This window comes from Hoplias malabaricus, chromosome 18 (genome assembly GCF_029633855.1).
Source record: "Hoplias malabaricus isolate fHopMal1 chromosome 18, fHopMal1.hap1, whole genome shotgun sequence".
Classification (NCBI taxonomy): domain Eukaryota; kingdom Metazoa; phylum Chordata; class Actinopteri; order Characiformes; family Erythrinidae; genus Hoplias; species Hoplias malabaricus.
The window spans coordinates 25,777,111-25,801,777 of record NC_089817.1 but is presented as its reverse complement, the minus strand read 5'-3'; the positions used below and the strand labels follow the sequence as shown (position 1 = coordinate 25,801,777).

Sequence of the window (24,667 nt, the reverse complement as noted above, 5' to 3'; positions counted from 1 at the left end):
TCATATATGGGGACAACTAACCCACTCTTAGATTAAGTCACAAGAGCAGAGAAATGCATTGGGGTCTAATGTGCTAACCGTTTTCCAATAGATCCTATGACAAAAATGCTAATATGGCTAACAGAGGATAAGTCTCCCCATTATGAAACACTGAAATCTTTTATTGTTTCTAATCGTGTGTGACCGCTTAACAGTAATGCTTCTTTATACAGATTAAAATAAATATTCTACAAATTTTGGAGATATAGTGTTATAATATTAATATTTATTATAATATATATTATAATAAAAGTGGTAGAACTTTTAGAATTTTTAACATACCTTTTTAATTATAAATAAATATGTCACACTAAAGCTCTTCCAGTTGGTTGTTATATTACCATCAGAGAAAAAGCAAGCTGTTGGACTAGGCTCTGTAAAGCCTGCTACATTCGACAAGATTCTGAACATTAGAACCCGTATAACAGTCGAAGAACATCTTACACTTTGAATCAGGTTTCCTCTATCAGAACAACACAAGTCTGCCACAGCCCAAGCCTCTGGTGAATCATTGTGATCTTGCACATAGAATGGCAAGCATGGAAACAGCACATCTGTGCTTTTATTCGCTCCGAGTAGAACTAGGAAAAAAAATATCAAAGCAGAAATTGTGTATGTATTTCAGCTGGGAAAAGGCAAACATAAGTGTATATACATTTTGTACTCAGAGATAAAGGTATGTTTTCAAGCAAACTTCAATAGTGTGAGCATATTATTTTTATACTGTAATAACAACAAAGAAGTGTATAAGCACTTTGGGTTATTGATCGGTTTTATTAGTTTTTTTATTAAAAGCAACACTAGGTAAAATATTGCTTTGTCAGAATGTTATGGCTGGTCAGTGTATAATTCAACACGGTCTCAAATAGCATCTTTAAAGTGTGTTAGTGTTGCCTTCTACAACTTGTGTGGCTTAAACATTTACAATGTTTTAAAAAGTGTAACAAAGGAGTCACTGTGGGGCTTTAAAAACGTTGGAAATGTCAGTGACAAATAAGACTTAACAAATTTAATAATGCAATCCATATGTCGTTTGAATGAATGTTTTTGCATTATTTGTCGAGAATTACATTACACAGGTTGCCTTAATCGAGTTTCTTTATCGTTAAACATCATTAGCTGCTGTTTGTTTCTTTGAATCATCTTAGGCGTGGACTAGTACAGAGCACACATCCAATGCTCACTGCTTGTTTTTCTCCGTTAGTTCTGTTCACTGGGGAATTAGAGGTTAAGCCAATTACAAATTCTGTTAATCATGGTCTTAATCAGCCCAGACTCAGGGTGTGTATGTGTGTGTGCTTGTGGGGTGGGGGGGTATGCATAATTTACACAGCAAACATCATAATTCACATCCTGAGTAATTTACTTTCAGATATCTGTTTGCACGAGTAATGGCTTATCACTTGCAAAGAGTCCTGTATTCACAAGTCTGTACATTGTACGGCTTTCTACGGCAGAAAAAGTCTTAAAGTACCAGTCAAATGTTTGGACACACCCACTTAGGGAGGGTTTCCTTTGTTTTGGGCCATTTTCCACATATTGTGAATGAACAGCACCAGTCAAAGTTTGGACACATCTTCTAATTCAATGGTTTTTCTTTGTTTTTGTTTTATTTTTTACATTGTAAATGAATATGGAAGACATTAAAACTATGAAGGAACACATATGGAAGGTTCCATTTAAAGTTTGTGTAAAGTATTCATAACACCTGCTATACTTACATTCATGTTATAAATACATTCATGAAACAAGATTGTGTGTGAAGTGTGTGTGTGTGTGTGTGTTGCCCTGTAAAGGACTGGCGCCCCCTCCAGGGTGTGTTCCCACCTTGTGCCCAGAGATTCCAGGTGGGCTGCGGACCCACCGCCACCCTGAATTGGACAAGCAGTTACAGATAACAGATACAGATACAGCCTCAACCCAGGAGGCAAACTCTGGCCACATTAATCTCCTCAGCCTCAGTGAGAAACCCCTGGTAGTGAGTTGGTAATGGGTATAAACGGCTGAGAAGATTGAGGAGAAGCATGACCAGCTTCAGTCTGCCTCCTGCATCAAGGCTCTGGTTTCTTCCCCGGCTCTTACCCCCAGGGCACAGCCAGTGGCAAGGCTTTAGCGAGCCCCTACATCCATCCTCTAGGGGCTTGGGCCACACCATCTTATAAATATATTGTCGCTGTCCAGTGAAAAACAAGTATCTCTATTTTTGTGGATTTTTAGTTTACTACATCACGGATTGGTTTTACATTGACTTCCATTGAAAGTTAAGATGTTTTTCCTTCTCCTGTAAAGTTACTATTTTGGGAGATACATGATTTTCCTTGCAGAGTGACGATATACTGGAAAGTGTGTGAGCTGCTGAGAGGCCTGGGGGTGTCCCTGCCTGCACTCAATGACTCTGTGTAGGCTCAGGACCTCACTGTGACCCAGAACAGGGAGAAGCAATTACACAGAATGACAGAATTCATTAATTAATAGTAATTTATAGTACCTGGGATGAGCTGTATATCATCTTAGTGGTTATTAATTAATTTACAAAATTAAAAGGAATTGGTTTTTTATGCATGTTTGATGTGGTTGTTTTGCAGGGCAATGTCACATTCACATGCTCTGAGGCTGTTGATGTTCCGGTGACTTTCGCTGGTCCACAGAGCTTCTTACAGTTGCCATGGGCAGTGTCACGGGACAGTGTGACCGTCACTCTTCAGTTCCGGACGTGGAACAAGGCAGGATTGCTGATGACTTTTGACCTCCAGCACCAAGCAGGGGCACTGTGGCTTTACCTCAGTGAGGCCAAGGCACGGCTACAGATCCACAAGGCTGGGAGGGTCTTGTTGGACATCTCAGCAGGTCAGAGCTTCACTGATATGTTCTATGAAGCTACCTCAAGGTCTTTAAAGAGGTTCAGGTGTTCACACATGGCTTACATAAGGTCCACAGAAAATTTTGAAATGAAATGGATGCTATGGAGCAGCTGGACACTAGTTGCTCAGTGACACATGTCAGCCAGAAGGGTATAAGGGCCCTAGTACTGAGCCATGGAGCACTGAAACTGTGATGTCTGGAGTCTTTATCTTCTACCTTTGGGAGGAATTGAAGTTTTGTTATTATATTAGTATATATAGTAAATATTAGTAGATGTAGTAGCAAACTAAGGTTTCCAAATGTGAACAAACATTTCAGATGCTAAATATCTGTTGCAGGTTCGGCACTGAATGACGGACAGTGGCACTCAGTGGAACTTAGCGTCCGGCGAGGGCGTCTGGTCCTGGCAGTGGACAAGGCAGATGCATCCACAACCACCACCTCCTTCCCTGTGATGCCAGCAAGCCATATCTTTTTAGGAGGTAAAGTAAACTCCAGTATACCACTAACTGACATTTTCCTGAGTTGCTTCAAGATTCAGATTTGAGTTATGAGTCACTGGAAATCAGTTTGAATTCAATTTGAGTCATGGGTCACAGGTAAACGAGTCCAAACTCTGTCAAAGTTGAATTGTAATTACTGGGAATCAAGTCCTAGTTGATTAATGAGTCACTTGGAATTGAGATCTGGATCATGAGTCCCTGGGAACAGAGTCTGAATCAAGTCATGAGTCAATGGGAATCAAGTCCAATTATGATTCACTAGAAAAGAATCCAAATTGAGTCATGAGCCACTGGGAATTGAGTCCTTGCTGAGACACAAGTTGCTAGGAATCTAATCCAAGTTGAACCATGAGTCACTGGGAATTACGTCCAAGTTAAAGCATGAGTCACTTGGTAATGAGTCCAAGTTGAATAATGAATCATTGGAAAACAAATCTAAGTTGAGTCATGGATAATTTTGAGTCTACACAGTATGAGTCACTGGGAATAGAGTCCCGTTTGAGACATAAATCACTTGGAGTCTATTCTCAACTGAGTCAAATGTGAATTGAGTCAAATAATAAGTCAGTAAATTAGAGGCTTGAATGTCAATTGAGTCACGAGTCAAAGACATGAGTCCCCATCACTGGCAGCTAGCATTAGCATTCTTCTGCTTTTGCTTTAGACCTTCAAAAAACCCGATAGCTTTGTTGAACTGAAGCAGAGTTGCTAGCCTTAATCCATCAATGCCATAGCAGCTCGTCTTGTCCAATTCCGGCAGCCCTCCTCTGTTCTTGGAAAACACAGCCGCTCATTCATGGCTCCGGCTGCTTGGGAGAGAATTGGTCTCCCTGCGTCTCTTCCACTCCACTCACTCCTAGAGAGAGAGAGAGAGCATGTGGTTTAATTACCTTTAGCTCTGTAATTGGAGGGAGTGCTAACAGCGTCTCTGAGCCTCACTGAGGATGGTGTCAAAGCCCTACTCTGGTCTCTGGCGTCACACTGCGTTTTTTCACCCTCAGCCCAAAGCACACGCAGCTGAGGATCACATACAAAATGAGATTTGCCAGTATGAGCCTTTAAATCACACGAACACCCTACATTATATCAGGACCTGTGACGATTTATTCCTAATACAACTGGGGTCTGTGACAGAAATTCCGGATTCAGGAATGCTACTACCTCATACTTTTGTCCACTATTATAGATAGCTGCATGTGCAGTATAAATAAAACATTTTAAATAAATGTGTATGAAGGAAATATTTGTTTAAATGGGTGTAGGCGGAAGAGCTCAGCAGACAACTAAGAAGTTCTTGCAGTGGTATTCAGTTACTGAAGGATCTACTGTAAAACAGCATACACAGTGAACTATAGGCTACTTAGGTGTTTGTTACATGTCCATGATTGCAAAAAATTTTCCCTGGGGTCTTAATGTGTTTTTTTATGGGTCTGTTCCAAACAGCCAATCTGAGCGCCTGTTCCTTTAAATAATAATGAGCCAATCTTCAGCGCACCTCTGTTCTCATTTTTATTTTTGTTTGTTTTACATGGTTTAGCCACATCTGTGTGCACTCATGTAAACGCCAGTCCAGAATTTGTGATTGGAGAAGCTCCAACAAGGGCATGGTACAATTCTAAAATCTCTGCACCTGACGTCAGAATTGGAGCAAAATCAGAACAGCTTCTTAAAGGCGAAGTTCATAATTGTAATCAAAACACACTTTTTATAAAATTCTGAAGATTTTTTCTCACCATTTGCTACGAAACATTTGAATTTTCAAATGAACAGCAAATGCCACTCTCCACAATAAACTATTTTCCTGTTGACAACCTAGTTTCTCCAGATCTCTGATTGAATATGAATGAAACTATTGTATGTCTCTGATCTTCATCTGTCAGGCACTGAACTTTATGGGCTTTTTAAAGTCTTTAAAGCTTTTGTAGTTTCACACACACGCATCACATATTATTTGATTTTTTGCTTTTTTGTTTTCACAGTATCCTCTCCTATAGGAAACGTGTGTGTGTGTGTGTGTGTGTGTGTGTGTGTGTGTGTGTGTGTGTGTGTGTAAAATTGCCTGTTTGAAACCCTCTGTATCATCAATTCCATTTGGTCCACAGGATGTCCAGGCACAGAAGACTTGGGCGGCTGTAGAAACCCCTACAGCGTTTTCCAAGGCTGCATGCGGCTTATCCATTTAGACACCAGCTTAGTGGATCTGATCAAGGTGCAGCAGATGCTAATCGGCAACTTCAGTGACCTCCACATAGACTTGTGCGGCATAATGGACAGGTAGGAGCCATTTTACCCATTTTACCTGCTTTAGAGTTGAGCGATTGTAACGAAGAAGTATATATCAGCCATTTTCATTTTGTAGCGCTCCCTCCTTAGCCTCGGTGTGAGTATGTGTTGAAATGGAAAATTACAGCCTGGTAAACAGAACAAATGCTTTATTGACTGTTTATTTTAAACAAAGGGCATCGCAGCGTGTAATTTCAGGCTTAAGAGGTGTTTCAACATTTCACACGTAGAGTTCTTTGTTGGAAGGGCTCGACTGAGCTTCTGCAGAACTTCTCAACCTACTTCTCCCATCTCTGTAAATAGATGCATTCAGCTTCGTCATGCAAATGTAATGTTGCGCTTCATTAATTAGGCAACGCATTAGTGCCGAATATTAATGCAGCCGACTAGAAGCAGTGGGAGGAAGCCGTTCTTAATGAATTATACTTTCTCAGTGGGATCAATAGAAATAAATCCATTTCCACATCTTATTTTTTCAAGACCCACTGTCCATGTCCTTTCTTCATTTTGAAAGTGCCGTCATCATGTCTCCAGCCTCAGCTTTACTGCTCTAATGTGAAAAAAAGAAATCTTTCAGCTTGTCTCCAGTGGAAGATACATCTTGTTTTTTTGTTTTTTTGTTTTTGTTTTTTTTCCTTCCTTCCACCCGTCAAACTTTTTTCCTTTCAAAAGTTCCATATAGGAGCTTTGCTCGTGTTGATGTTCCTTCTCGACAGCTACAATTTATTTGTTGTAAGCTTTGAAGAAAGGTAAATGGATTACTTGGACCAAGCAATTGGCGCAGAAGTAGAATCAGCGACAGGCACGGTGCAGCATCCCATGTGAAATTTGAAGTTATTGTTCAGCGGATGCTGGAGTTTGGACATAACCATGGTGACATTCTCTGCAGTAATAGATGTGTTAGCTCTCAAAGTGCCTCTGCGTTCAGGCTCCAATTCTCTGTTTAAGAAATATTTTCCCTGTTTTTGTCCAGCTCTGAGTTTAGATCTGGACTCTACATTAAAGAAAGGCCAGGGCACAGGGAACTGAACACAGTTCTGAGGTTTAAAGGAAATGTCTGTGACATTTTTGGGTCAAAATGCCACAAGGAACAAACAACACAGCAGCCCTCTCCCCCTGTTTACCCTGCCCTGTTCAGAATGATCAGTTTCAGCGCCTGTTCCTTTAAACGATAATGAACCACAGCTCAGTTTAGCGCGAGAGCCCAGGAAGCTATGGTTTTTTACTCATTTTTGCTTGGATTTTGTTTCTTCTACGTTCTTGTTTCCCCCAATTTTGTTCAATCCTCTTGTTTTTCCTTGTCTCTGTTTAACCTTGTCTTTCACATAAACACAGGTCGAGCGCTGTGATTGGAGAGACTTAGATGAGGAGGCGGGACAAATCAAATAATCTGCAGTCTACGTTAGAAGCAACACAAAGTCAGAACTGCTTATTTTATGGCATATTCACTGGTAAATCATTGACTGGGGGGGTCTAGTTTCACAGTTTGTGTGTTGGTAGGCTCCAGGTCCCCAGATTATTGTGCACATGCAAAAAAAGTACTTTTTTTGCACATGTTCCCTTTCATTTATGGGTTATATTGTTTTAACAGCATTTATGGGACATAGACTGTGAAATATTTTCATTTGTTGTTCAACAGTTTGCGTGAAACAGATTGTGTCATGATGTGTTTGTCACACTTTGTAGGAGGTGAGGGAAGCAAGCGTAGTCGCGAGTCAAAATACTTTATTAAACAGAAACAAAACCTACAAACCCACAAACTGTAAAGTAAAACCACACCACCATTTTTTCCCACTCTGATTTTGCTCCAATTATTGAATAATACAGAGAATCATTAGCATTGTACTCCCCCCTCATCTGTGTACGTCCAATCACAGCCAAGTGTTCACTTTCATTTCCGAGTGCAAGGCTGGGTTACACAGAGTAATCAGACATAAGAACTGCTACACCGCATTAACACACACATCTTCTAATCTAGAGCCAGTGCCTGTAGCATGATGTGGTTTTCACTGTAGCGCCACATTTTTCATCGTCCCTTTCCAAGAGCTTTCAAACATATCTCTTTCAGTTTGACAGAAGAGTTTTGGATTGTCAGGTAAAACAGTAAGGAACCATCATCAAATTGCATGTCCTTACTCACACACTCCATGTAGGACTGGACAATCAATATATGCATGTTGTAATATAACATTTTTTATTCATTCATTCATTATCTGTAAGCGCTTATCCAGTTCAGGGTCGCGGTGGGTCCAGAGCCTTCCTGGAATCATTGGGCGCAAGGTGGTAATACACCCTGGAGGGGGTGCCAGTCCTTCACAGGGCAACACAGACACACACACATTCACTCACACACTCACACCTACGGACACTTTTGAGTCGCCAATGCACCTACCAACGTGTGGTTTTGGACTGTGGGAGGAAACCCACGCAGACACAGGGAGAACACACCACACTCCTCACAGACAGTCACCTGGAGGAAACCCACGCAGACACAGGGAGAACACACCACACTCCTCACAGACAGTCACCCGGAGGAAACCCACGCAGACACAGGGAGAACACACCACACTCCTCACAGACAGTCACCCGGAGCGGGAATCGAACCCACAACCTCCAGGCCCCTGGAGCTGTGTGACTGCGACACCTACCTGCTGCGCCACCGTGCCGCCCCTAACATTTTTCAATAACAATTATATGATTTTTAAACACATTTTCAATATTTCAAAATACATTATGTACAACATCTGTCACTTACTGCCGTTCGTTACAGGGCTCTGTCGTCAGTTCAGAGCACTGAATTTTTTTTTAATTTTTTTTTTTAGTTTAAAAATATTAATATTGACAAAGCCAATGGGTTAATATTTGATTGTGATGTATTGTTTGATCTTGGAAGATTTTCAGTGGCTTTTATACTGTTCCTATCGATATCAAAAATATATTGTATCGACCAAAAGTAAGAAATATATCATGATATTAATTGTGGCCATATCGTCCAGCCCTAGCTCACGTGCATTAACATCCAAAGACTTTGTGTACTGTTGTACCGTGGTCTTAAAGGATTAGATTGTGCTCCAGGACAAGGGTAAATCACAATTACAGCACTGCATTGAAATCAAGGAGGAAGGGGGTGTTTGCCTACCCTCCTCCAAAAGTTACATAGTGCAGTTTCTTCTGTGCTGAGACTGGAGTAGCAATAACAGAGGTTCTACTCCCTGTTACAGATCAGTGAAAAATCACAATGATGTATTTTGAAGCTGTAATTTTAAGGTTAATAACAGTATGTTATGATCCTATTACATTTTGTTAAACCTTTACCTTGATACACATATTTTATGCTGAAATAATAAAATCGTGCGAGTGTTTGGTTCAGTTGAACAGATATAAATCAATTTTTCAGGCTGTAAAATGACCTCATACTAAAAGATACAGTAGTTTATTCACTGCAGAGCCAATGATCATGAAACCAAAAGCCTGAAAGACCATTATTCCACTGATACACACCGTATAAATTAAAAAAGTGCTTTGACCAGGATGTGGACCTGCTTTGTGTCCAGTGATTGCAGCTAGGCTCTGAACCCAGAGCGAACCCTGATCAAGATGAAGTGGTTACAGAACTTTGAGGATAGGGTAATAATAATAAAAAAATCAATAAACACTGTAGTGCTCTTGTGTTGTTGTTTTTGTATTTCGTAGATGATGTTGCATGCTAAAATATATATAAATATATGAAATTGGCATAAAAAATAAAATAGGATTTGGGCGACAAAAAATAAAACAGATTTTATAGGGCACCAAATGGACTACGCTTAGTCTCTTAATCATCTCATCATACCATCCATCGACTCAAGCCTAGAGCCAAAATGGCATCAAATGTGCGAAAGCTCTTTCTTTTCGCCATCATTAAAGTGTGCTGTGTGCAAGCACTTTGTTGTAAGTCATGTGAAAGCAGCACATAACAGAAGCCAGGGTCTCGGCAGCTGGCAGCAGCTGTTAGAAACAGAATATAAAACGGGACTGGGTTTCCACTGGCATTATTGCGTTCTTGGGAGCGCGAAAGTTAGGCTTGAAATCATCCCAGCAGTTCTCTTCTCTCATTAAAGGGGGGGGTTATTGAGTCTTCAGGCAAGAGAGCGCATGAGAGAGGAAGAGATCAGGAGAGAGAGAGAGAGATGGAAGGAGGTGGGTGCAGTCTCCTCCACACGACACAGGACCAAGAACTGTAAGGGTTATTAGCTCCAAAAGAATTTTTTTTTCTTCTTCTCAAAATAATAGTGCCGCCCATAGTGGAGCAGTGCATTCTGGGATGACTGCACGCCCCACACTTTCGAGCCCACAGCCATGGACAAAGGAGGCATTACCGTGGAGCATGCATCACTATCTCCCCCGGACCAGGCCTCTTCTTCTTACAACCAAGAGATCAAAGAACCTTCTGGAGAAGTGGAAAATATATCATCCACACGCAATTCTTAAACCTCTGTAATCATGTTAAGGCTTTGCAGCTTCCTGGGTCGTCTGGTTTGTTCGTTTTTATTCAGACGAACACGTCCATATGATATTGCTTTGTAACGAGTAGCCAATCAGTTCTGAGGCATGAAGAAATATGACTCTTGCTCATAAGACACACTATTTTTTACATTATATGGCATTGAGCAGGTGCTCTTATCCTGAGTGACTTCTTTCATTCATTAATTGTCCGTAAATGCTTGTCCAGTTCAGGGTTGCGTAGTGTCCGGAGCCTACCCGGAATCACTGGGAATCACTCACACACTCACACCAATAGACACTTTGGAGTCGCCAATCCACCTACCAATGTGTGTTGTTGGATCATGGGAGGAAATTGGCGCACCGGGAGGAAACCCATGCAGACACAGGGAGAACACACCACACTCCTCACAGACAGTCACCCGGAGTGAAACTATCTGCTGCACCACCGTGCCATACTTTTCTGAGTGACTTCCATTTTAACAATGTTTCAGAATGTTCCAGTTTCATTGGTAGAGTGGGCTTTTCCCACCTGAGTTAGGAACCCTGCATGTGCTGGGGGGTCTCAGCCAGCAGCTGACCACTGAGACCGTGTCAGGGTGTGAACTGGAGAATATACACAAGTAGAAAAAGGAAAGACACAGTGATATAAGGTAACAACTTAAACAGGGAAACAAACTAAGAACTGCCCTGGATTTTAGATCGTCCGTCTATTATAACACTATAGCTAATGCACCTGAATAGCCAGATACAGTGTCATACCAATGAGTTATTGCAAAATTCTGGCCTGAAACTTGGATTAAAGTTCCGGATTTGATTATTTCAGGACTAAAATTGAAGGCTTTATAAAACTGCTATAGAACTGAGAAGAACTAAACTTATGAAGACAGAGGGATGCTAGGAGATGAAAGGAAACTAAACATATAAACACAATTAGAGCGAACAGAGTGAGGGAGATACACAGAGGACCAGTATGGGTTACGAGAGAAGTAGACTAAAACAGAAACCCAACGAGAGAACAACAAAGAAAAAGGTGTAAGGGAGAAACAAGGGACGGAAAGACAGCACAGAAGCGGAAGAGCAAGAACAAAGATGAGAAGCCAGACTTAAAGAAACACGAGAGAGACACAGAAAGAGAATAGCAAAGGGAAATGGAACAACGTGTCAGTAAAACACAGGAAATACTAACCACAGCGCAACGTTAACATCAAAGATGACCAACAAAGGACGGGGCTTTTAAACATTAACAAACGAGTGACACCAGAAAGGGGCGTGGCTAGGGTAGACATGAGGAGACGTGGAGTAAGTAAACAGGAAACACATAGAAGACGGGGATAGAATAAACATAGCCAAATACACAAAGGAGAAAATAAGCAAAAGAACCAAGACAGAAGGTGTCAACATAAATTGGTTCCAAAACCAGAAAACTAGTTCTCAGATGGAGCCAAAGAATAGTAGGTTCTTCACTGAATCATGATGCTATTTGAGGGCGACTCGAGCAAAAGAAGTTCCAGAAAGAGCACAGAGCCTCAAATAAAGCGTTATGACACCGTGGAGCTGGACAGGGTCATTTGCATGTCACTTGTCTTAACAATTCTTCCAAATGAAGGCAGTAACCGTGGCTATTGGCTAGAGTCTAGTTGGTGTAAATGAATTGCTAAGCCCAGTACCATAGTATTATATTCATCTGTTGAGTGTTTGAGGTTTAAAGCCTCATGCCCACCCCAGCCCGAGCCCAGATACCTCTGTTATAGTGTACTGTACACTCATTATAACTCTGTCTGTTCTATATGGGTTCTCATTTTGAGTCTTGGTTCTCTGAGGGAGTTATATCTTGTTGTATTTGCTCCCTCACTTGGGGCTAGGACCCGGTAAAAAGTGTAAAATAGGGCCTGGTAAATTCTGTAAAAGCTGCTTTATGACAACATCAGTTGTAATCAGCATTCAATAAATAAAATAAAAACTGCTGCATGGAGGGTAGAAGCGTTATACACTGTGCCACCCCAACCCCCAGGCATAGCTGCAAGTCATAGAATAATGTGTAGCCTATCAGAAAGGCATAGATCGCGGAACACTAAACAGGAAAAATATGATGAAGAGGTAACGTCCTGACAGCGCTGCTGACTAAGTGATGCAGGGAGAGCGAATATTACCCAGAAAAAGAGGGAGAATACTGCCTCGTCTACACTTTTTCCCCTGCCAGACACACACTGCTATACGCTTGTCTGTTTCTCCTTATAGTTACGAGGCTTCAATCGCTAGCCCAGTAAATACAGATTGCTGCACCCTGCAGCGTGTCAAAGAAAATGAAGGGAGTGATATGTTAAAAGCGTCCCATGGGGAGCGGTGTCTGTGGGAACACACTTCCGTGTGTTTTACAGACGCATTCTAAGTAGGTAAAATATAGAGATATATTAATCTACTTAGACCTGCATTTCAATGAATATAGTGCAAACATGAGCTGTTTAATGTTGAACCTTATCAGCTTCACTGTTTTTGTAAAAATAAACTCATTCTAAAATAAGTGCCTCCATCACAGTCCCAAAAACAAATAAAGAAAAATGTGGAACAGGGGTGAATTTAGACTCGAGATCTTGGGAAATGCTCCTTAAAAAACTCATATCAGTGAATGGGAGCAGAACGTATTCAGAATACACGCATGTATGTATACAAGCAAAAGCAAGGCTATTTCTGTCACTGCAGTCTAGTACTGTTAAATTTAATCTGGGGCTGTTCTTTCATTAGAGAGATGACGACGCACTACCAAAAGGGAAAGGGAGGAAATTAGTTCTCTCTCATTCTACCACAGTAATAACTGAGCTATGCCAGATGGTTTGTCCCACCTCTGAGTTTCACAATCCACTCAGCATTAGGTTTTGTTGAGTATAGCCCCTGCCACTTTTTGGGTGATTGGGGTACTGGAGGGCACGCCCAGGTGCTTTCGTCATACGTAACCTGAGGCATGTTCTAAATGGCCACCTACTCTATTCCCTACATTCCTCACTACGTAATGCAATTTATAGGAATAGGACATCGATTAATTTCATGCACAACCCTGTAGGGATAACTGGAGCAGCTAGCTATCTGGTCGGTATCGCCACTGTTAAATCAAATTAAATCAAATCAAATTTATTCACATAGCGCTTTTTTTCAACTGATGTTGTCACAAAGCAGCTTTACATAATTAGTATCAGAACAGATCATTTGAATCAAAGCACATTGCGAGCAAGCGGAAGGCATGTGGCAAGAAAAACTCCATAATACTCTTTATACTGGATCTGCTGCACCTGAAATAAAATGTTATCTGTAGATTGAATCAAATTAGAGTGAGATTGAGAAATATTCTGAATTTAATATGATTCATTTTAAAGCTGAATTTCTCTCTTCAAAATATTTGTGAGGGCAACTAAATTACAGTTTATTTGTTTATATTTGGTCACTATAGAAGCAAAGTATCTTTATTTAAGGAGACCTTTATAATGAACTCCTGGATATAGCTGTCCACAAGTACTGTAGAATATAAAGATAAATTGAAAGTTCTAGAGGTTACTTGTGGTATTGCTACATGATGTGGCCAGAAAAATAAAACTCCTCGATGTTAGATGACAGTGTCAAGTGAGTTTCTTGATTAATTTGGACAATTGTCAAGATAGCTACCTCCTAATTTACCCATTGAACAAGTCACGATAGACATCGTCATGGCTACTACCCCTAAACGATTTGGCCAGTCGCCACTGAATTTAATAATTCATATCTATAGGAACTCATTGCTACGTCTCATTGCTAAAGCCTACGTAAACTTGTAAGATATAAGTTTCAAAAAAGCTACAAACTGAGCTGAGAAAACGAAACAAGTAACTACTAAGAACACAAATAGTAGCCTAAAGAAAGATGCAGGAACAAACAGCTAAGATGCAGACAGCATAACAACACAATGCAAGACAAAGAGCAAGACAAAGGCAATGGGTATAAATACACAGGGCAGGAGGCAGTGAACACCTGGGAACTGTCAGTCACAGTGACCACTGCCAGGTGTCAGGCACGACACAGGCGAGGCTAGAGAGGGGCAAGGGTAGAGTGACAGAAACAAAGAAAAAAATCACATGGTGCAGCAACACATGGGTTACAAAGCAAAACTGACCGACAAGGGCACATCAGGGCAGGATGTTACAGCCTAGCCCATAGCAGGGAAAAATATCTCATCTGAGCTTTCAAAATGTTCTTACGGTGACTTTTTTTGTGTGTGTTTGGGTTTCTGAAAACTGAAAGCTTTCTGCTACATTCGCTAGTATCTAAAGGCTTCTGAAATGACTGTCACATTATGATAATTAACAGGCTTCTCCAGGATATCTCTGTGAATTTACAGTGGCCTATTACTACTGGAAACACATAGTGCTTTGCTCTAATCTGAATTACTGTATGTCTTTGAAAGGTTTTGCATTTATAGGAAAATATTATTTATAGACAACAACAATGCATTAGACTTAACTACTCATTTTCAAAGTATGTAAAGTAGAGGTTTGAGAAAGACTATGTATTGTTGGATTTCAGCTATTTTCAGACAGCAGTATAATATTGGTGGGTGGCACGGTGGCACAGTCACACAGCTCCAGGGGCCTGGAGGTTGTGGGTTTGAGTCCCGCTCCGGGTGACTGTCAGTGAGGAGTGTGGTGTGTTCTCCCTGTGTCTGTGTGGGTTTCCTCCATGTGACTGTCTGTGAGGAGTGTGGTGTGTTCTCCCTGTGTCTGCGTGGGTTTCCTCCGGGTGACTGTCAGTGAGGAGTGTGGTGTGTTCTCCCTGTGTCCGCATGGGTTTCCTCCGGGTGACTGTCTGTGAGGAGTGTGGTGTGTTCTCCCTGTGTCTGTGTGGGTTTCCTCCGGGTGACTGTCTGTGAGGAGTGTGGTGTGTTCTCCCTGTGTCTGCGTGGGTTTCCTCCGGGTGACTGTCTGTGAGGAGTGTGGTGTGTTCTCCCTGTGTCTGCGTGGGTTTCCTCCGGGTAACTGTCAGTGAGGAGTGTGGTGTGTTCTCCCTGTGTCTGCGTGGGTTTCCTCCGGGTGACTGTCAGTGAGGAGTGTGGTGTGTTCTCCCTGTGTCCGCATGGGTTTCCTCCGGGTGACTGTCTGTGAGGAGTGTGGTGTGTTCTCCCTGTGTCTGCGTGGGTGTCCTCCGGGTGACTGTTAGTGAGGAGTGTGATGTGTTCTCCCTGTGTCCGCGTGGGTTTCCTCTGTGTGCTTCTGTTTCCGCCCACGGTCCAAACACACATTTATAGCTGGATTGGTGACTCAAAAGTGTCTGTAGCTGTCAGTGAATGTGTGTGTGTGTTGCCCTGTGAAGGACTGGGGCCCCCTTCAGGGTTTGTTCCTGCTTTGCGTAGGCTCCGGACCCATCGTGAACTGGATAAGCAGTTACAGATAATGAATGAATGAGTATGATATTGCTTGTGTTCCATTCCATTTTCAGTTTTATCTTCCATCCCCTGGTTTTGTTCCCTCCTCTCCAATTTCCAGACTCATTCTGCTCTGTTTTCCTTTCCTCAGGGTACTCTTTAGATGAAACTTCCCTCTCGGTGCTCAATTTGTGCTTCGTTGTACTATTGACCTGTCGACTTTTGTTTTGTTTCTGTCCACCATTTTGTCAATTCACCTATTATACTCTATCTATACTTGTGTCTGGGGGCATCCAGTGTCTAATGGTTAGAGAAGTGTGCTTGGGTCACCAGTTTAGTCCTCTCGACCAGCAGGAAAACATGTAGGGTCGTGATAGCAAAGGAACAGTGATGTGTCCTCCCTCAACATCCACGGCTGGGGTGCCCTTGGGCAAGACACCTAACACCCAAGGTCCCTTCTGGGATCCCTGCCAACCACTCAGTGTGTGTTCAGTGCTGTGGATGGATTGAATGCACTGCAAAATCATGCACATTCACTTTTCTTCTGTTGTTTGGTATAGTAGTGTCTCCAAACCTACATGTGAGTTTTGTTTTAGACGTTAGATGTTAGCAATCGTGAAAGCAGTGTATTAAAGGAACATAAATATGGGCTTTATTGCTTCTGGGGCTCCCGCTAGTGTAATTTTTACAGCACTGAACTGAAATCAATGGGGCAGGAGAAGGAGGGGAAGTGGTTTCCTACCCTCCTCTGAAAGTTACATAATGCAGTTTCTGCAGTGCTGAGCACAATGTTGCAAGGTCTCCCTGTTACAGGTCAGTGGAGCATCACAGTGATTTTGAAGCTGTAATTTTAAGGTAAAAATGTTACATAATGTTCCTTCAATGCTCTTTTTTTTTAAATAAAATGAGATCAGGAGATGTTTGAAACTTGAATTTCATATACAGGTTACACTTATACATTACAAAACTATGCTCTAAAACGTGGTACACATAATATAATGTGATGTAAATCTTGGCATTTTTCAGGAAAATGGCAGGTAGGATCCGTCCTAGAGCTGAGCTCAGAGCTTCAGGAAGGCTAGCAGCAACAGGGCTGTAGAGAAAGCGTGTCACTAACCGAGATAAACGTCAGCGAATGAAGGGAAAGCTCAGCGCTTATGATGGAACGAGGCACACATCACGGCCGTGTTGACATCACAGCCTTTCACCGGCACTCCATTACCTCAGAGCGACCGGGCCGCCATCAGAGGAATGTGGTGGCAGCACCATCTGGCTGGAAGCAATGTATGTAGGCTTAAATAATTGATGGCCCGCTCCAGCACAATGTTTTCACCATGCTTGTCTGCCATTACAAGGAACTGCAGGACTCTCTGTCCCGTCATTAATTCCGAGGAGAGGGGAACTCTCCCTCAGCTGCCGCCCCGCTGAGCCGCCTCATTATTTCTGTAAACGGGACTGTGCTCCTAGCACAGAGTCCTGCCCGGGACGCGGTAATGCTCTACGCTTCCACAAAGCCGTCTGCACTGCAGCAGCCTATGGGCTACTACCACGGTGTCCCATCTTCAGGGTTATTTATCATTATTCCTAACGTCCTTGGCTTAGTTTGGGAATAAACACATAAATAGACAACTTACTGATGCTCTCACTGAGGGGGGAATGCAAAAGGGGCACCAAGTGTGTATATTTGTATGCACTTTTTATAATAAGAAAATTCCACACTTCAAAGTGCCCCCCACTGTGGATCCAGACCTTCAATTATGCTTGCACAGCGTGTATCATGTCCAATGAAATGGGAAACACTGAAATCTTTATATAAAGTCACCATACTCAATGCCAGGTGTCATCAAGACACTACCAAATACCTCTGAGAGGATGAACAGCTCTTGAACCCTGTCCTTGGTGAATCATCCAATATTTATCAGGCTTAAGATAGAGGTTTGCTCGAGCTGGGAAGTCACCAAAATATTCCAGACACAAGCTTTGACTGTTGGCTATGGCCAGTTTAATTCTTTCAGAACCGTAATGCAATAGATTACAATCTGCACCGACTGGAAAACAAAAAACAAACATAACGCTATCCATGCATTTATTTAAAAAGAAACAGCAAAGTACAGAGTGAGTTAAAAGTCGCAGGACACCTTTTTATTCCAGAAACAAAAGGGAAAACGACATCTGAATACCCCAGCTAGGTAATAGACGAGGGGGCCTATCTTTTAGGCTATGTCCAGAATATGGCCGCCATCTTGAAAGCCGCCATATTGGGGGCATATTTTTCCAATGGGATGGTGGTCATGTAGCATATCATAGAAGACCAGAATTGGCTCAGAAATCGAAATTTGCAATATCTCTTGTGGTTCAAAAGTTTACACTTTATATTTTCTTAATAAAATACTTATAAAATATATAATGAGCTAGTGTGACCGAGCATCACATCTGTATTTATACGCTGCTACATCAGGGGCTATAGTAGCTGACTGAGCTTTTTACTGTGGGGGGATTCCACATGGTGTCTTGCCATATTTGCATAATGCATGCTGGGTATTGTGAAAGAACATTAGACAGCATTGTGGGTTTTGTCACACTCATGAGGCTCAGGCATGCAGTACTACCTCAGAATATTCCACCGTGATATGTGACACATGCTTCATCAGCAAACATGTGTAGATGCCCCTTATAATGAATACATTGAACTACAGAGCAACCACTGTGGACACAGACGTTCAGTTCTGCCGCACAGAGTGTGTAATATCCATAGTAAAGATAAAAGTGTAATGAGAGAGCTGCACATGCCACAGAAGTCACCGAAATCAGTGCAATGTTGCAACATTTAAAATGGAGGAAGCTGCTGCCACAGCAAACAGGGACAAACTATATACTGTCACCACCAGTCAGGTTTAGCCTGGAATGACTTTGTAGTGTAATGGTGTGTTGATCCAGCAAAGCTGCAGGTTCAGAAAAGCCCTGGACCTTTTACACATCAGTGGACACTTTCTCTCATGTGCTTTATACACTGTGAAAGTTAGCAGAACAATATGTTGCCATAAAATATTTAAGTTCATAAACTCAAATGTCAGACTTATGAATACAAATGTACTTGAAGTGTCTACTGCTTCATTTGATGCTTAATACAACTCAAAAATATGAATTTCTGGTCCTCAATACTATTAACTAATTTAACCATAAATTCATTCATTGGAACCAAGATGCCAGTCCATCACTGGGCACCACGCTCTCACACTGGAGGCTAACCTACCACAGTGTGTTTTTGCATTGTGGAGGAATACACCAAACTCTTCAATGCAGTGACCCAGTGCGGGTCTCAAACCCATGACCCCAGGTGACAGTAATTCTACCTGCTTCGCCACCACCCCTCGCACTGACATTGAAACCCCAGACCATCCGCCACCTCGGGCCCTCAGGCACTGGTCCCATGTCTGTGCCTTCAAAAGTAATGCTGCTAAACACTCATAACATTTAAGTTCAGTTAAATCTCTCATATCCAGCTATTTTTACTTAAAACCACAAACAGGACTTTGCTGAAACAAAACTGTGCAGTTGACAAACAGTTTGAAAATAATTGAATTGTTTAATTAAGTGAAACCTTTCTATATGTTTTAAGTTAGAATCACTCAATCCGGTTAGTTAGAATCACTCAATCCTGTCAGGGCAGGTTTAGTGGGGCAGTCGTGCCTGGTGGTAAAGGAACTGGGCTTGTAAGTGGAAGGTTGCAAGTTTGAGCCCCAGAGCCGGCAGGTCATGACTGACGTGCCCTTGAGCAAGGCACCTAACCCCAACTGCTCCCTAGGGCACCTAATCACTCCTTGGGCTGCCCACCACTACACGCATGTATGCTCACTGCCCCCTAGTGTTCACTAGTCTGTGTGTAAATGTGGGCTTCGCTGCACAGACTGGTTAAATGCAGAGAACAGATTCCTCTGTGTATAAAGTGATTCTTTGAAGCCCATATTTATACCCCTTTATAAAGGTCGCCCTGTGAAGGACTGCTGCCCCTCCAGGGTGTGTTCCAGCTTCAGATCCAGTTCAGGGTTGCGGTGGGTCCGGAGCCCACCCAGAATCACTGGACGCAAGGCGAGGATGACATTTATTATAGGTGCTTTATAATTATGAACGTCATTTTCCATTTAAAAGGCTTTATAATGAAGAATAACCCTTGTGGTACTTTAAGGTTATAAGTTACAAACTAATCAACTGCAGCTCATTATACGAGCCTTTTAAAGCATTATTGCAGTTAGAATTATTTCACAAAGACGTTTAACTCATAAGGGCTTTATAGAAAGTGTTAGCTGTTGAGAACAATGCTTTAGTGGTAAGTAATGTCCCTGTAACTGCAGCAGGGTCAGTGTCAACACTGTCCACTCTGTTTAGCTCCATTCTCTACATTCTGAGGTCAAATGAAGGCATATGGACAGCAGGGGCTCTGTCTGTTCCAATTTCCCACGATTCCACTCTGAACCCAGGCCTGGAGTAAGGACCTGTCTCCAATTTACGCTTTCTCAGAGCTTCCTCACAATTAAGAGGAAAAAGAGGAGGGCTCTGTCTCTTTCTCTCTCTTTCTCTCTCTCTCTTTCTCTCTCTCTTTCTCTCTCTCTCTCTCTCTCTCTCTTTCTCTTTCTCTCTCTCTCTCTCTCTCTTTCTCTCTCTCTCTTTCTCTCTCTCTCTCTTTCTCTCTTTCTCTCTCTCTCTCTTTCTCTCTCTCTCTTTCTCTCTCTCTCTCTCTCTCTCTCTTTCTTTCTCTCTCTCTCTCTCTCTTTCTCTCTCTCTCTCTCTCTCTCTCTCTCTCTCTCTCTCTCTCTCTCTCTCTCTCTCTCTCTCTCTCATCCTGCTGCACTTGTCTCTCACCCTGTGACTCTGTGCCTCTGTTTGTCACTTCATGGTGATTAGGGTCATACACCTGTTTTCACTGGAGTAGAATTGCCAGTGTGTGTGTGTGTGTGTGTGTGTGTGTATGATGGATAGGGAGGGGAGTATAGGGCACTCTGCCCATTCCACTGTCAGCCTCCTGCCCAAAGCCTATTGACGCCATGGGCGCTCCAGGTAGACGTGAGGACCCCGAAAACAAATACCTGCTCGGGCAGATAATTTCCCCTCTGTTTTCTCCTGTGAAGAAGGATTTCTTTTTCTCAGAGTCTTATTAAGCACTTACCTGTTCCATAGTGTTGCAACAAATTTGGATTCATCCATGGCATTTACCTCATCCAGGGAAGTTAATACACACACACACACACACACTGGTGAATTACGGGCAGTGGGCAGCCACCTCGACACCTGGAGAGCAGCTGGAGGCTAGGTGCCTTGCTAAGGGAGCATCAGCCATGGATGTTAGCGATGGGGGAGTTCTTATATTCCCCTGTCTCCATTATTTCCTGCCAATCCAGGGGTTCGAACAAGCCTGTGTCTCTAACCTGTAGGCCATGGCTGACTAAAAGTCTGTGTTTGCTGCCCAGAGTTTTGCTAGGCAACAAGTAATGAAGGCTTATGCACTTTAAACAAACTTGCGTCGTACTTGTTACTTACCTTGTTTTTGTTTTGTTTGTTTTTTTTCATTGTCTGAATAGTGTTCTCAAACTTTTAGCTGTGTTCCAGCTGATACAGTCACAGACAGATTTTTATTTAATTAGGCAAAAAAGAACAAACATATTGAGTGTTTGAGTACAGAAAAATATAATAGGATAGTGCAGGGAAAGTACAAAAAAAGGGAAAAGCCTTTTTTACAAGGCACTTAACCAATCTGATGTAAAGGCAATGTCTACGACTGTGGGAATCTTTTTTTCTCATTTGTTTATGTTCAGAGGTGCAATGTCTTTTAAGTAGGAATGGTGGAATAAGTTCCATTTACAGAAAAAAATGGCAATATCACACACATATGGAGCAGGAATAGAGCGATATCCTTGTGTCGGTTCAAGCTTTTCAACCTTTGAAGGTCTATATGTCTAAAAATTTCCAGATGATGTTTCTCTGCCGTGAAAAGAGAGAGAGAGTCTAGCAAACTGTACCGAGACCATTTGTTTTTTTACCCGTTTACAAACACAGGGGCTTCGTAAACACATTAGACCGGTTTCGAGAATGCAAACAGACTGGAGAACAGCAAATGGTGAGGAAACATCCTCAATTGTATAGAATTGTTTTATAATTAATATTGTGAAATACACATTTAAATTAGATACAGGTTTTGTTTAAATAATGAGAGGAAATACAGAAAAATGGGGAAATACAAACAGAGATTGTCAGGGTAGTGTTGATTAAGAAAAAAAAAAGCTAGCAAGCTAGTGTCGCAGTCAGACAGCTCCAGGGACCTGGAGGTTGTGAGTTTGAGTTCCACTCTGGGTGACTGTCTGTGAGTAGTTTGGTGTGTTCTCCCTGTGTCCGCGTGGGCTTCATCCGGGTGACTGTCTGTGAGGAGTGTGGTGTGTTCTCCCTGTGTCTGTGTGGGTTTTCTCCGGGTGACTGTCTGTGAGGAGTGTGGTGTGTTCTCCCTGTGTCTGCGTGGGTTTCCTCCGGGTGCTCCGGTTCCTCCCACAGTCCAAAAACACACGTTGGTTGGTGGATTGGCGACTCAAAAGTGTCCATAGCTGTGAGTGTATATTACCCTGTGAAGGACTGGCGCCCCCTCCAGGATGTATGTCTTGTGCCCAATGATTCCAGGTAGGCTCTGGACCCACCGCGACCCTGAACTGGATAAGGGTTACAGATAATGAATGAATGAATCATATACTTTAAGACACTTTAAGTTAAGAAATAGAGGCTGAGAACAAGTGTCATTGTCAATGATGGAAAGCACTCATCTTATGAAGCATCAGAAGCTTTCTGATTGATCACTGCATCCCATAGGGAAGAAACACTGGCTCAGAAAACAACAGGCTGTGAATCTCATAAAGCTGTGTATCGACTCAGGCTTCTTTGTAGAAATAAGGGCTTAGACGTTTTTTGTCATTTTGATTCTACACGTTTATCTCCTGTTCAGTATGTGTTCAGCTACCAGAAGTGACACTGAATTGTCTGCAAATCATGTTTATTTTTTTTTTTTAGAAATGTTCCTCCCACCTGCCAACATTTAGAGTATATTGCGGTCTACTTCCGTCCGTATTGTTTGGAATGATCTGTGTTTGTGTTCTCATTTTCTGTACAGTAATTCTTTCAGCTTAGAGATGAGACGCTTCTTCTGGAGATGCAGGGAATCTTTTCACATTTCAGGTCAGCGCCCATTCATTAGTGAAAGCCCCTGTTTCTCGGTTTCAGGACAGATCTGTCCAAGAGATTTAAAGGAAAGAATCCATGTTGTTTTATTTTTCAGCTTTGCCTCTTCAGCCAAAATTTTTCTCAGCTTTTTTGCTTTCTGTTGTGAACTATTTGGAGTGGAAGATGCCCCTGCAATGATCAGTAAACATATTTTACACATGTGAAATGGTAGTAGAGTCTGTTGGAGGCTGGAACCACGGCAGTAAAATGTTGAAAAAAAGACTTGTCTTGGCCGATTGTTACATGTGAAGTGAGGTGGAAGTTTTCCCTCAAAGTCTTATTTAGCCCTTTTCCTCCAAAAGAACTCTGGTTCTAGAATCAGTTTCTTTCAGGATTCTTAGAACCTTGGTGCAATCCTCAGAACCCACCACATTTCCTGCTGTATTTATGGGCACCAAGGATCCATCATCAGAGGGGGACATTACAGGTTGCTCTGTTCCAACATCGCTGTGGTTGAATTCAGCACCAGAGCCATGGTTTATCCGCTGTTTACAGCAGGTTCAGAGCACAGTGAGATATGATACACGTGTGTAAACAAGGATGAGTTCTGTCTGTTACAGTTAGTGTTTCAGAGAAAGGTCCTGCTGAGCTTGTGAATGGCGGAGTAGCCAACGCACCTCGTGTCACACGGACCACAGCCCCAGAAAACACACAGATGCAGCATTTTCCTGTTTTTATTTTCCATTTCAAAACAGAAAGGTACACATCTGGTTCTCTGTCCTTTTAGAACAGTATTATACCACGTCAGCTCCACTGTGTGGAGGCTCTGTGCTCTTTCTGAAGATTCTTTTGCTTGACATACCTGAGTCCGGCTTGGAATTAACTTTTTTTTTCTTGGTGGAAACAGTTTCAAATTAGGTTCCTGAATAGGATCTGAACTAGGGGTGGGTGATATGGCTCTAAAATAATATCATGATATTTCATCGTATTTTGGCGATATAAAATAACAATGAAAAATACTTTTATTAGTTTCAAGAATACACTAGTAAAACAAAATATTATACTAATATAGATTATAGTAAATTAAATATATTTAGGGTGGCACCATGCCGCAGCATGTAGTGTCGCAGTCACACAGCTCCAGGGGCCTGGAGGTTGTGGGTTCAATTGACTGTCTGTGAGGAGTTGGTGTGTTCTCCCTGTGTCCACATGGGTTTCCTCTGGGTGCTCCGGTTTCCTCCCACAGTCCAAAAACACACTTTGGTAGGTGGACTGGCGACTCAAAAGTGTCTGTAGGTGTGAATGTGTGTGTGTCTGTGTTGCCCTGTGAAGGACTGGCGCCCCCTCCAGGGTGTATTCCCGCCTTGCGCCCAATGATTCCAGGTAGGCTCCGGACCCACCGCGACCCTGAACTGGATAAGCGGTTACAGATAATGAATGAATAAATATATTTAATTTATACATCAATATTATTACCTGGTTATATTTATTAAAAAGTTTTATTTTATTACAAATGTAACAAACAATAAAAATAATCTGTAAACATTTGCTTATTTTGTAAACTGTAGCTTACCAAGATTTAGATTTTGTATAAAACAATAATGTAGCATATAAATCTACCACACAACAGTGTGCAGAAACTTTTGTGTGTGCATTTAAACAGCAAATATAAATAAACAATTGTACAAAATGTAACCTTAAAAAAAAAACAGTAAATAACAAAACAAACACAGAATAATAATGCTGTGCTGAATCATTATGTAAACAAGTCAGAATATCGCGATTATTACAATATTGATTTTTTATATCGTTAAAATAATACGAAGATATTGTCGCGAAAGATACGATATGGCACAGCCCTAATCCGAACCGGTTCCACATTGGTGGAAGAGAACTAATTGTGCCTTGTGATGGA

General features: G+C 42.0%; 1 protein-coding gene across 1 annotated transcript in view; it reads left to right on the top strand.

Annotated features, from left to right (window-relative positions):
* Window positions 1-24,667, top strand: part of cntnap3 (contactin associated protein family member 3) — a 192,631-nt gene that overhangs the window by 98,999 nt on the left and 68,965 nt on the right. The window contains exons 8-10 of the mRNA XM_066650672.1: window positions 2,625-2,886; window positions 3,240-3,383; window positions 5,507-5,678. Coding sequence (XP_066506769.1) covers window positions 2,625-2,886; window positions 3,240-3,383; window positions 5,507-5,678 — 578 coding nt within the window. The remainder of the gene's footprint in view (window positions 1-2,624; window positions 2,887-3,239; window positions 3,384-5,506; window positions 5,679-24,667) is intronic.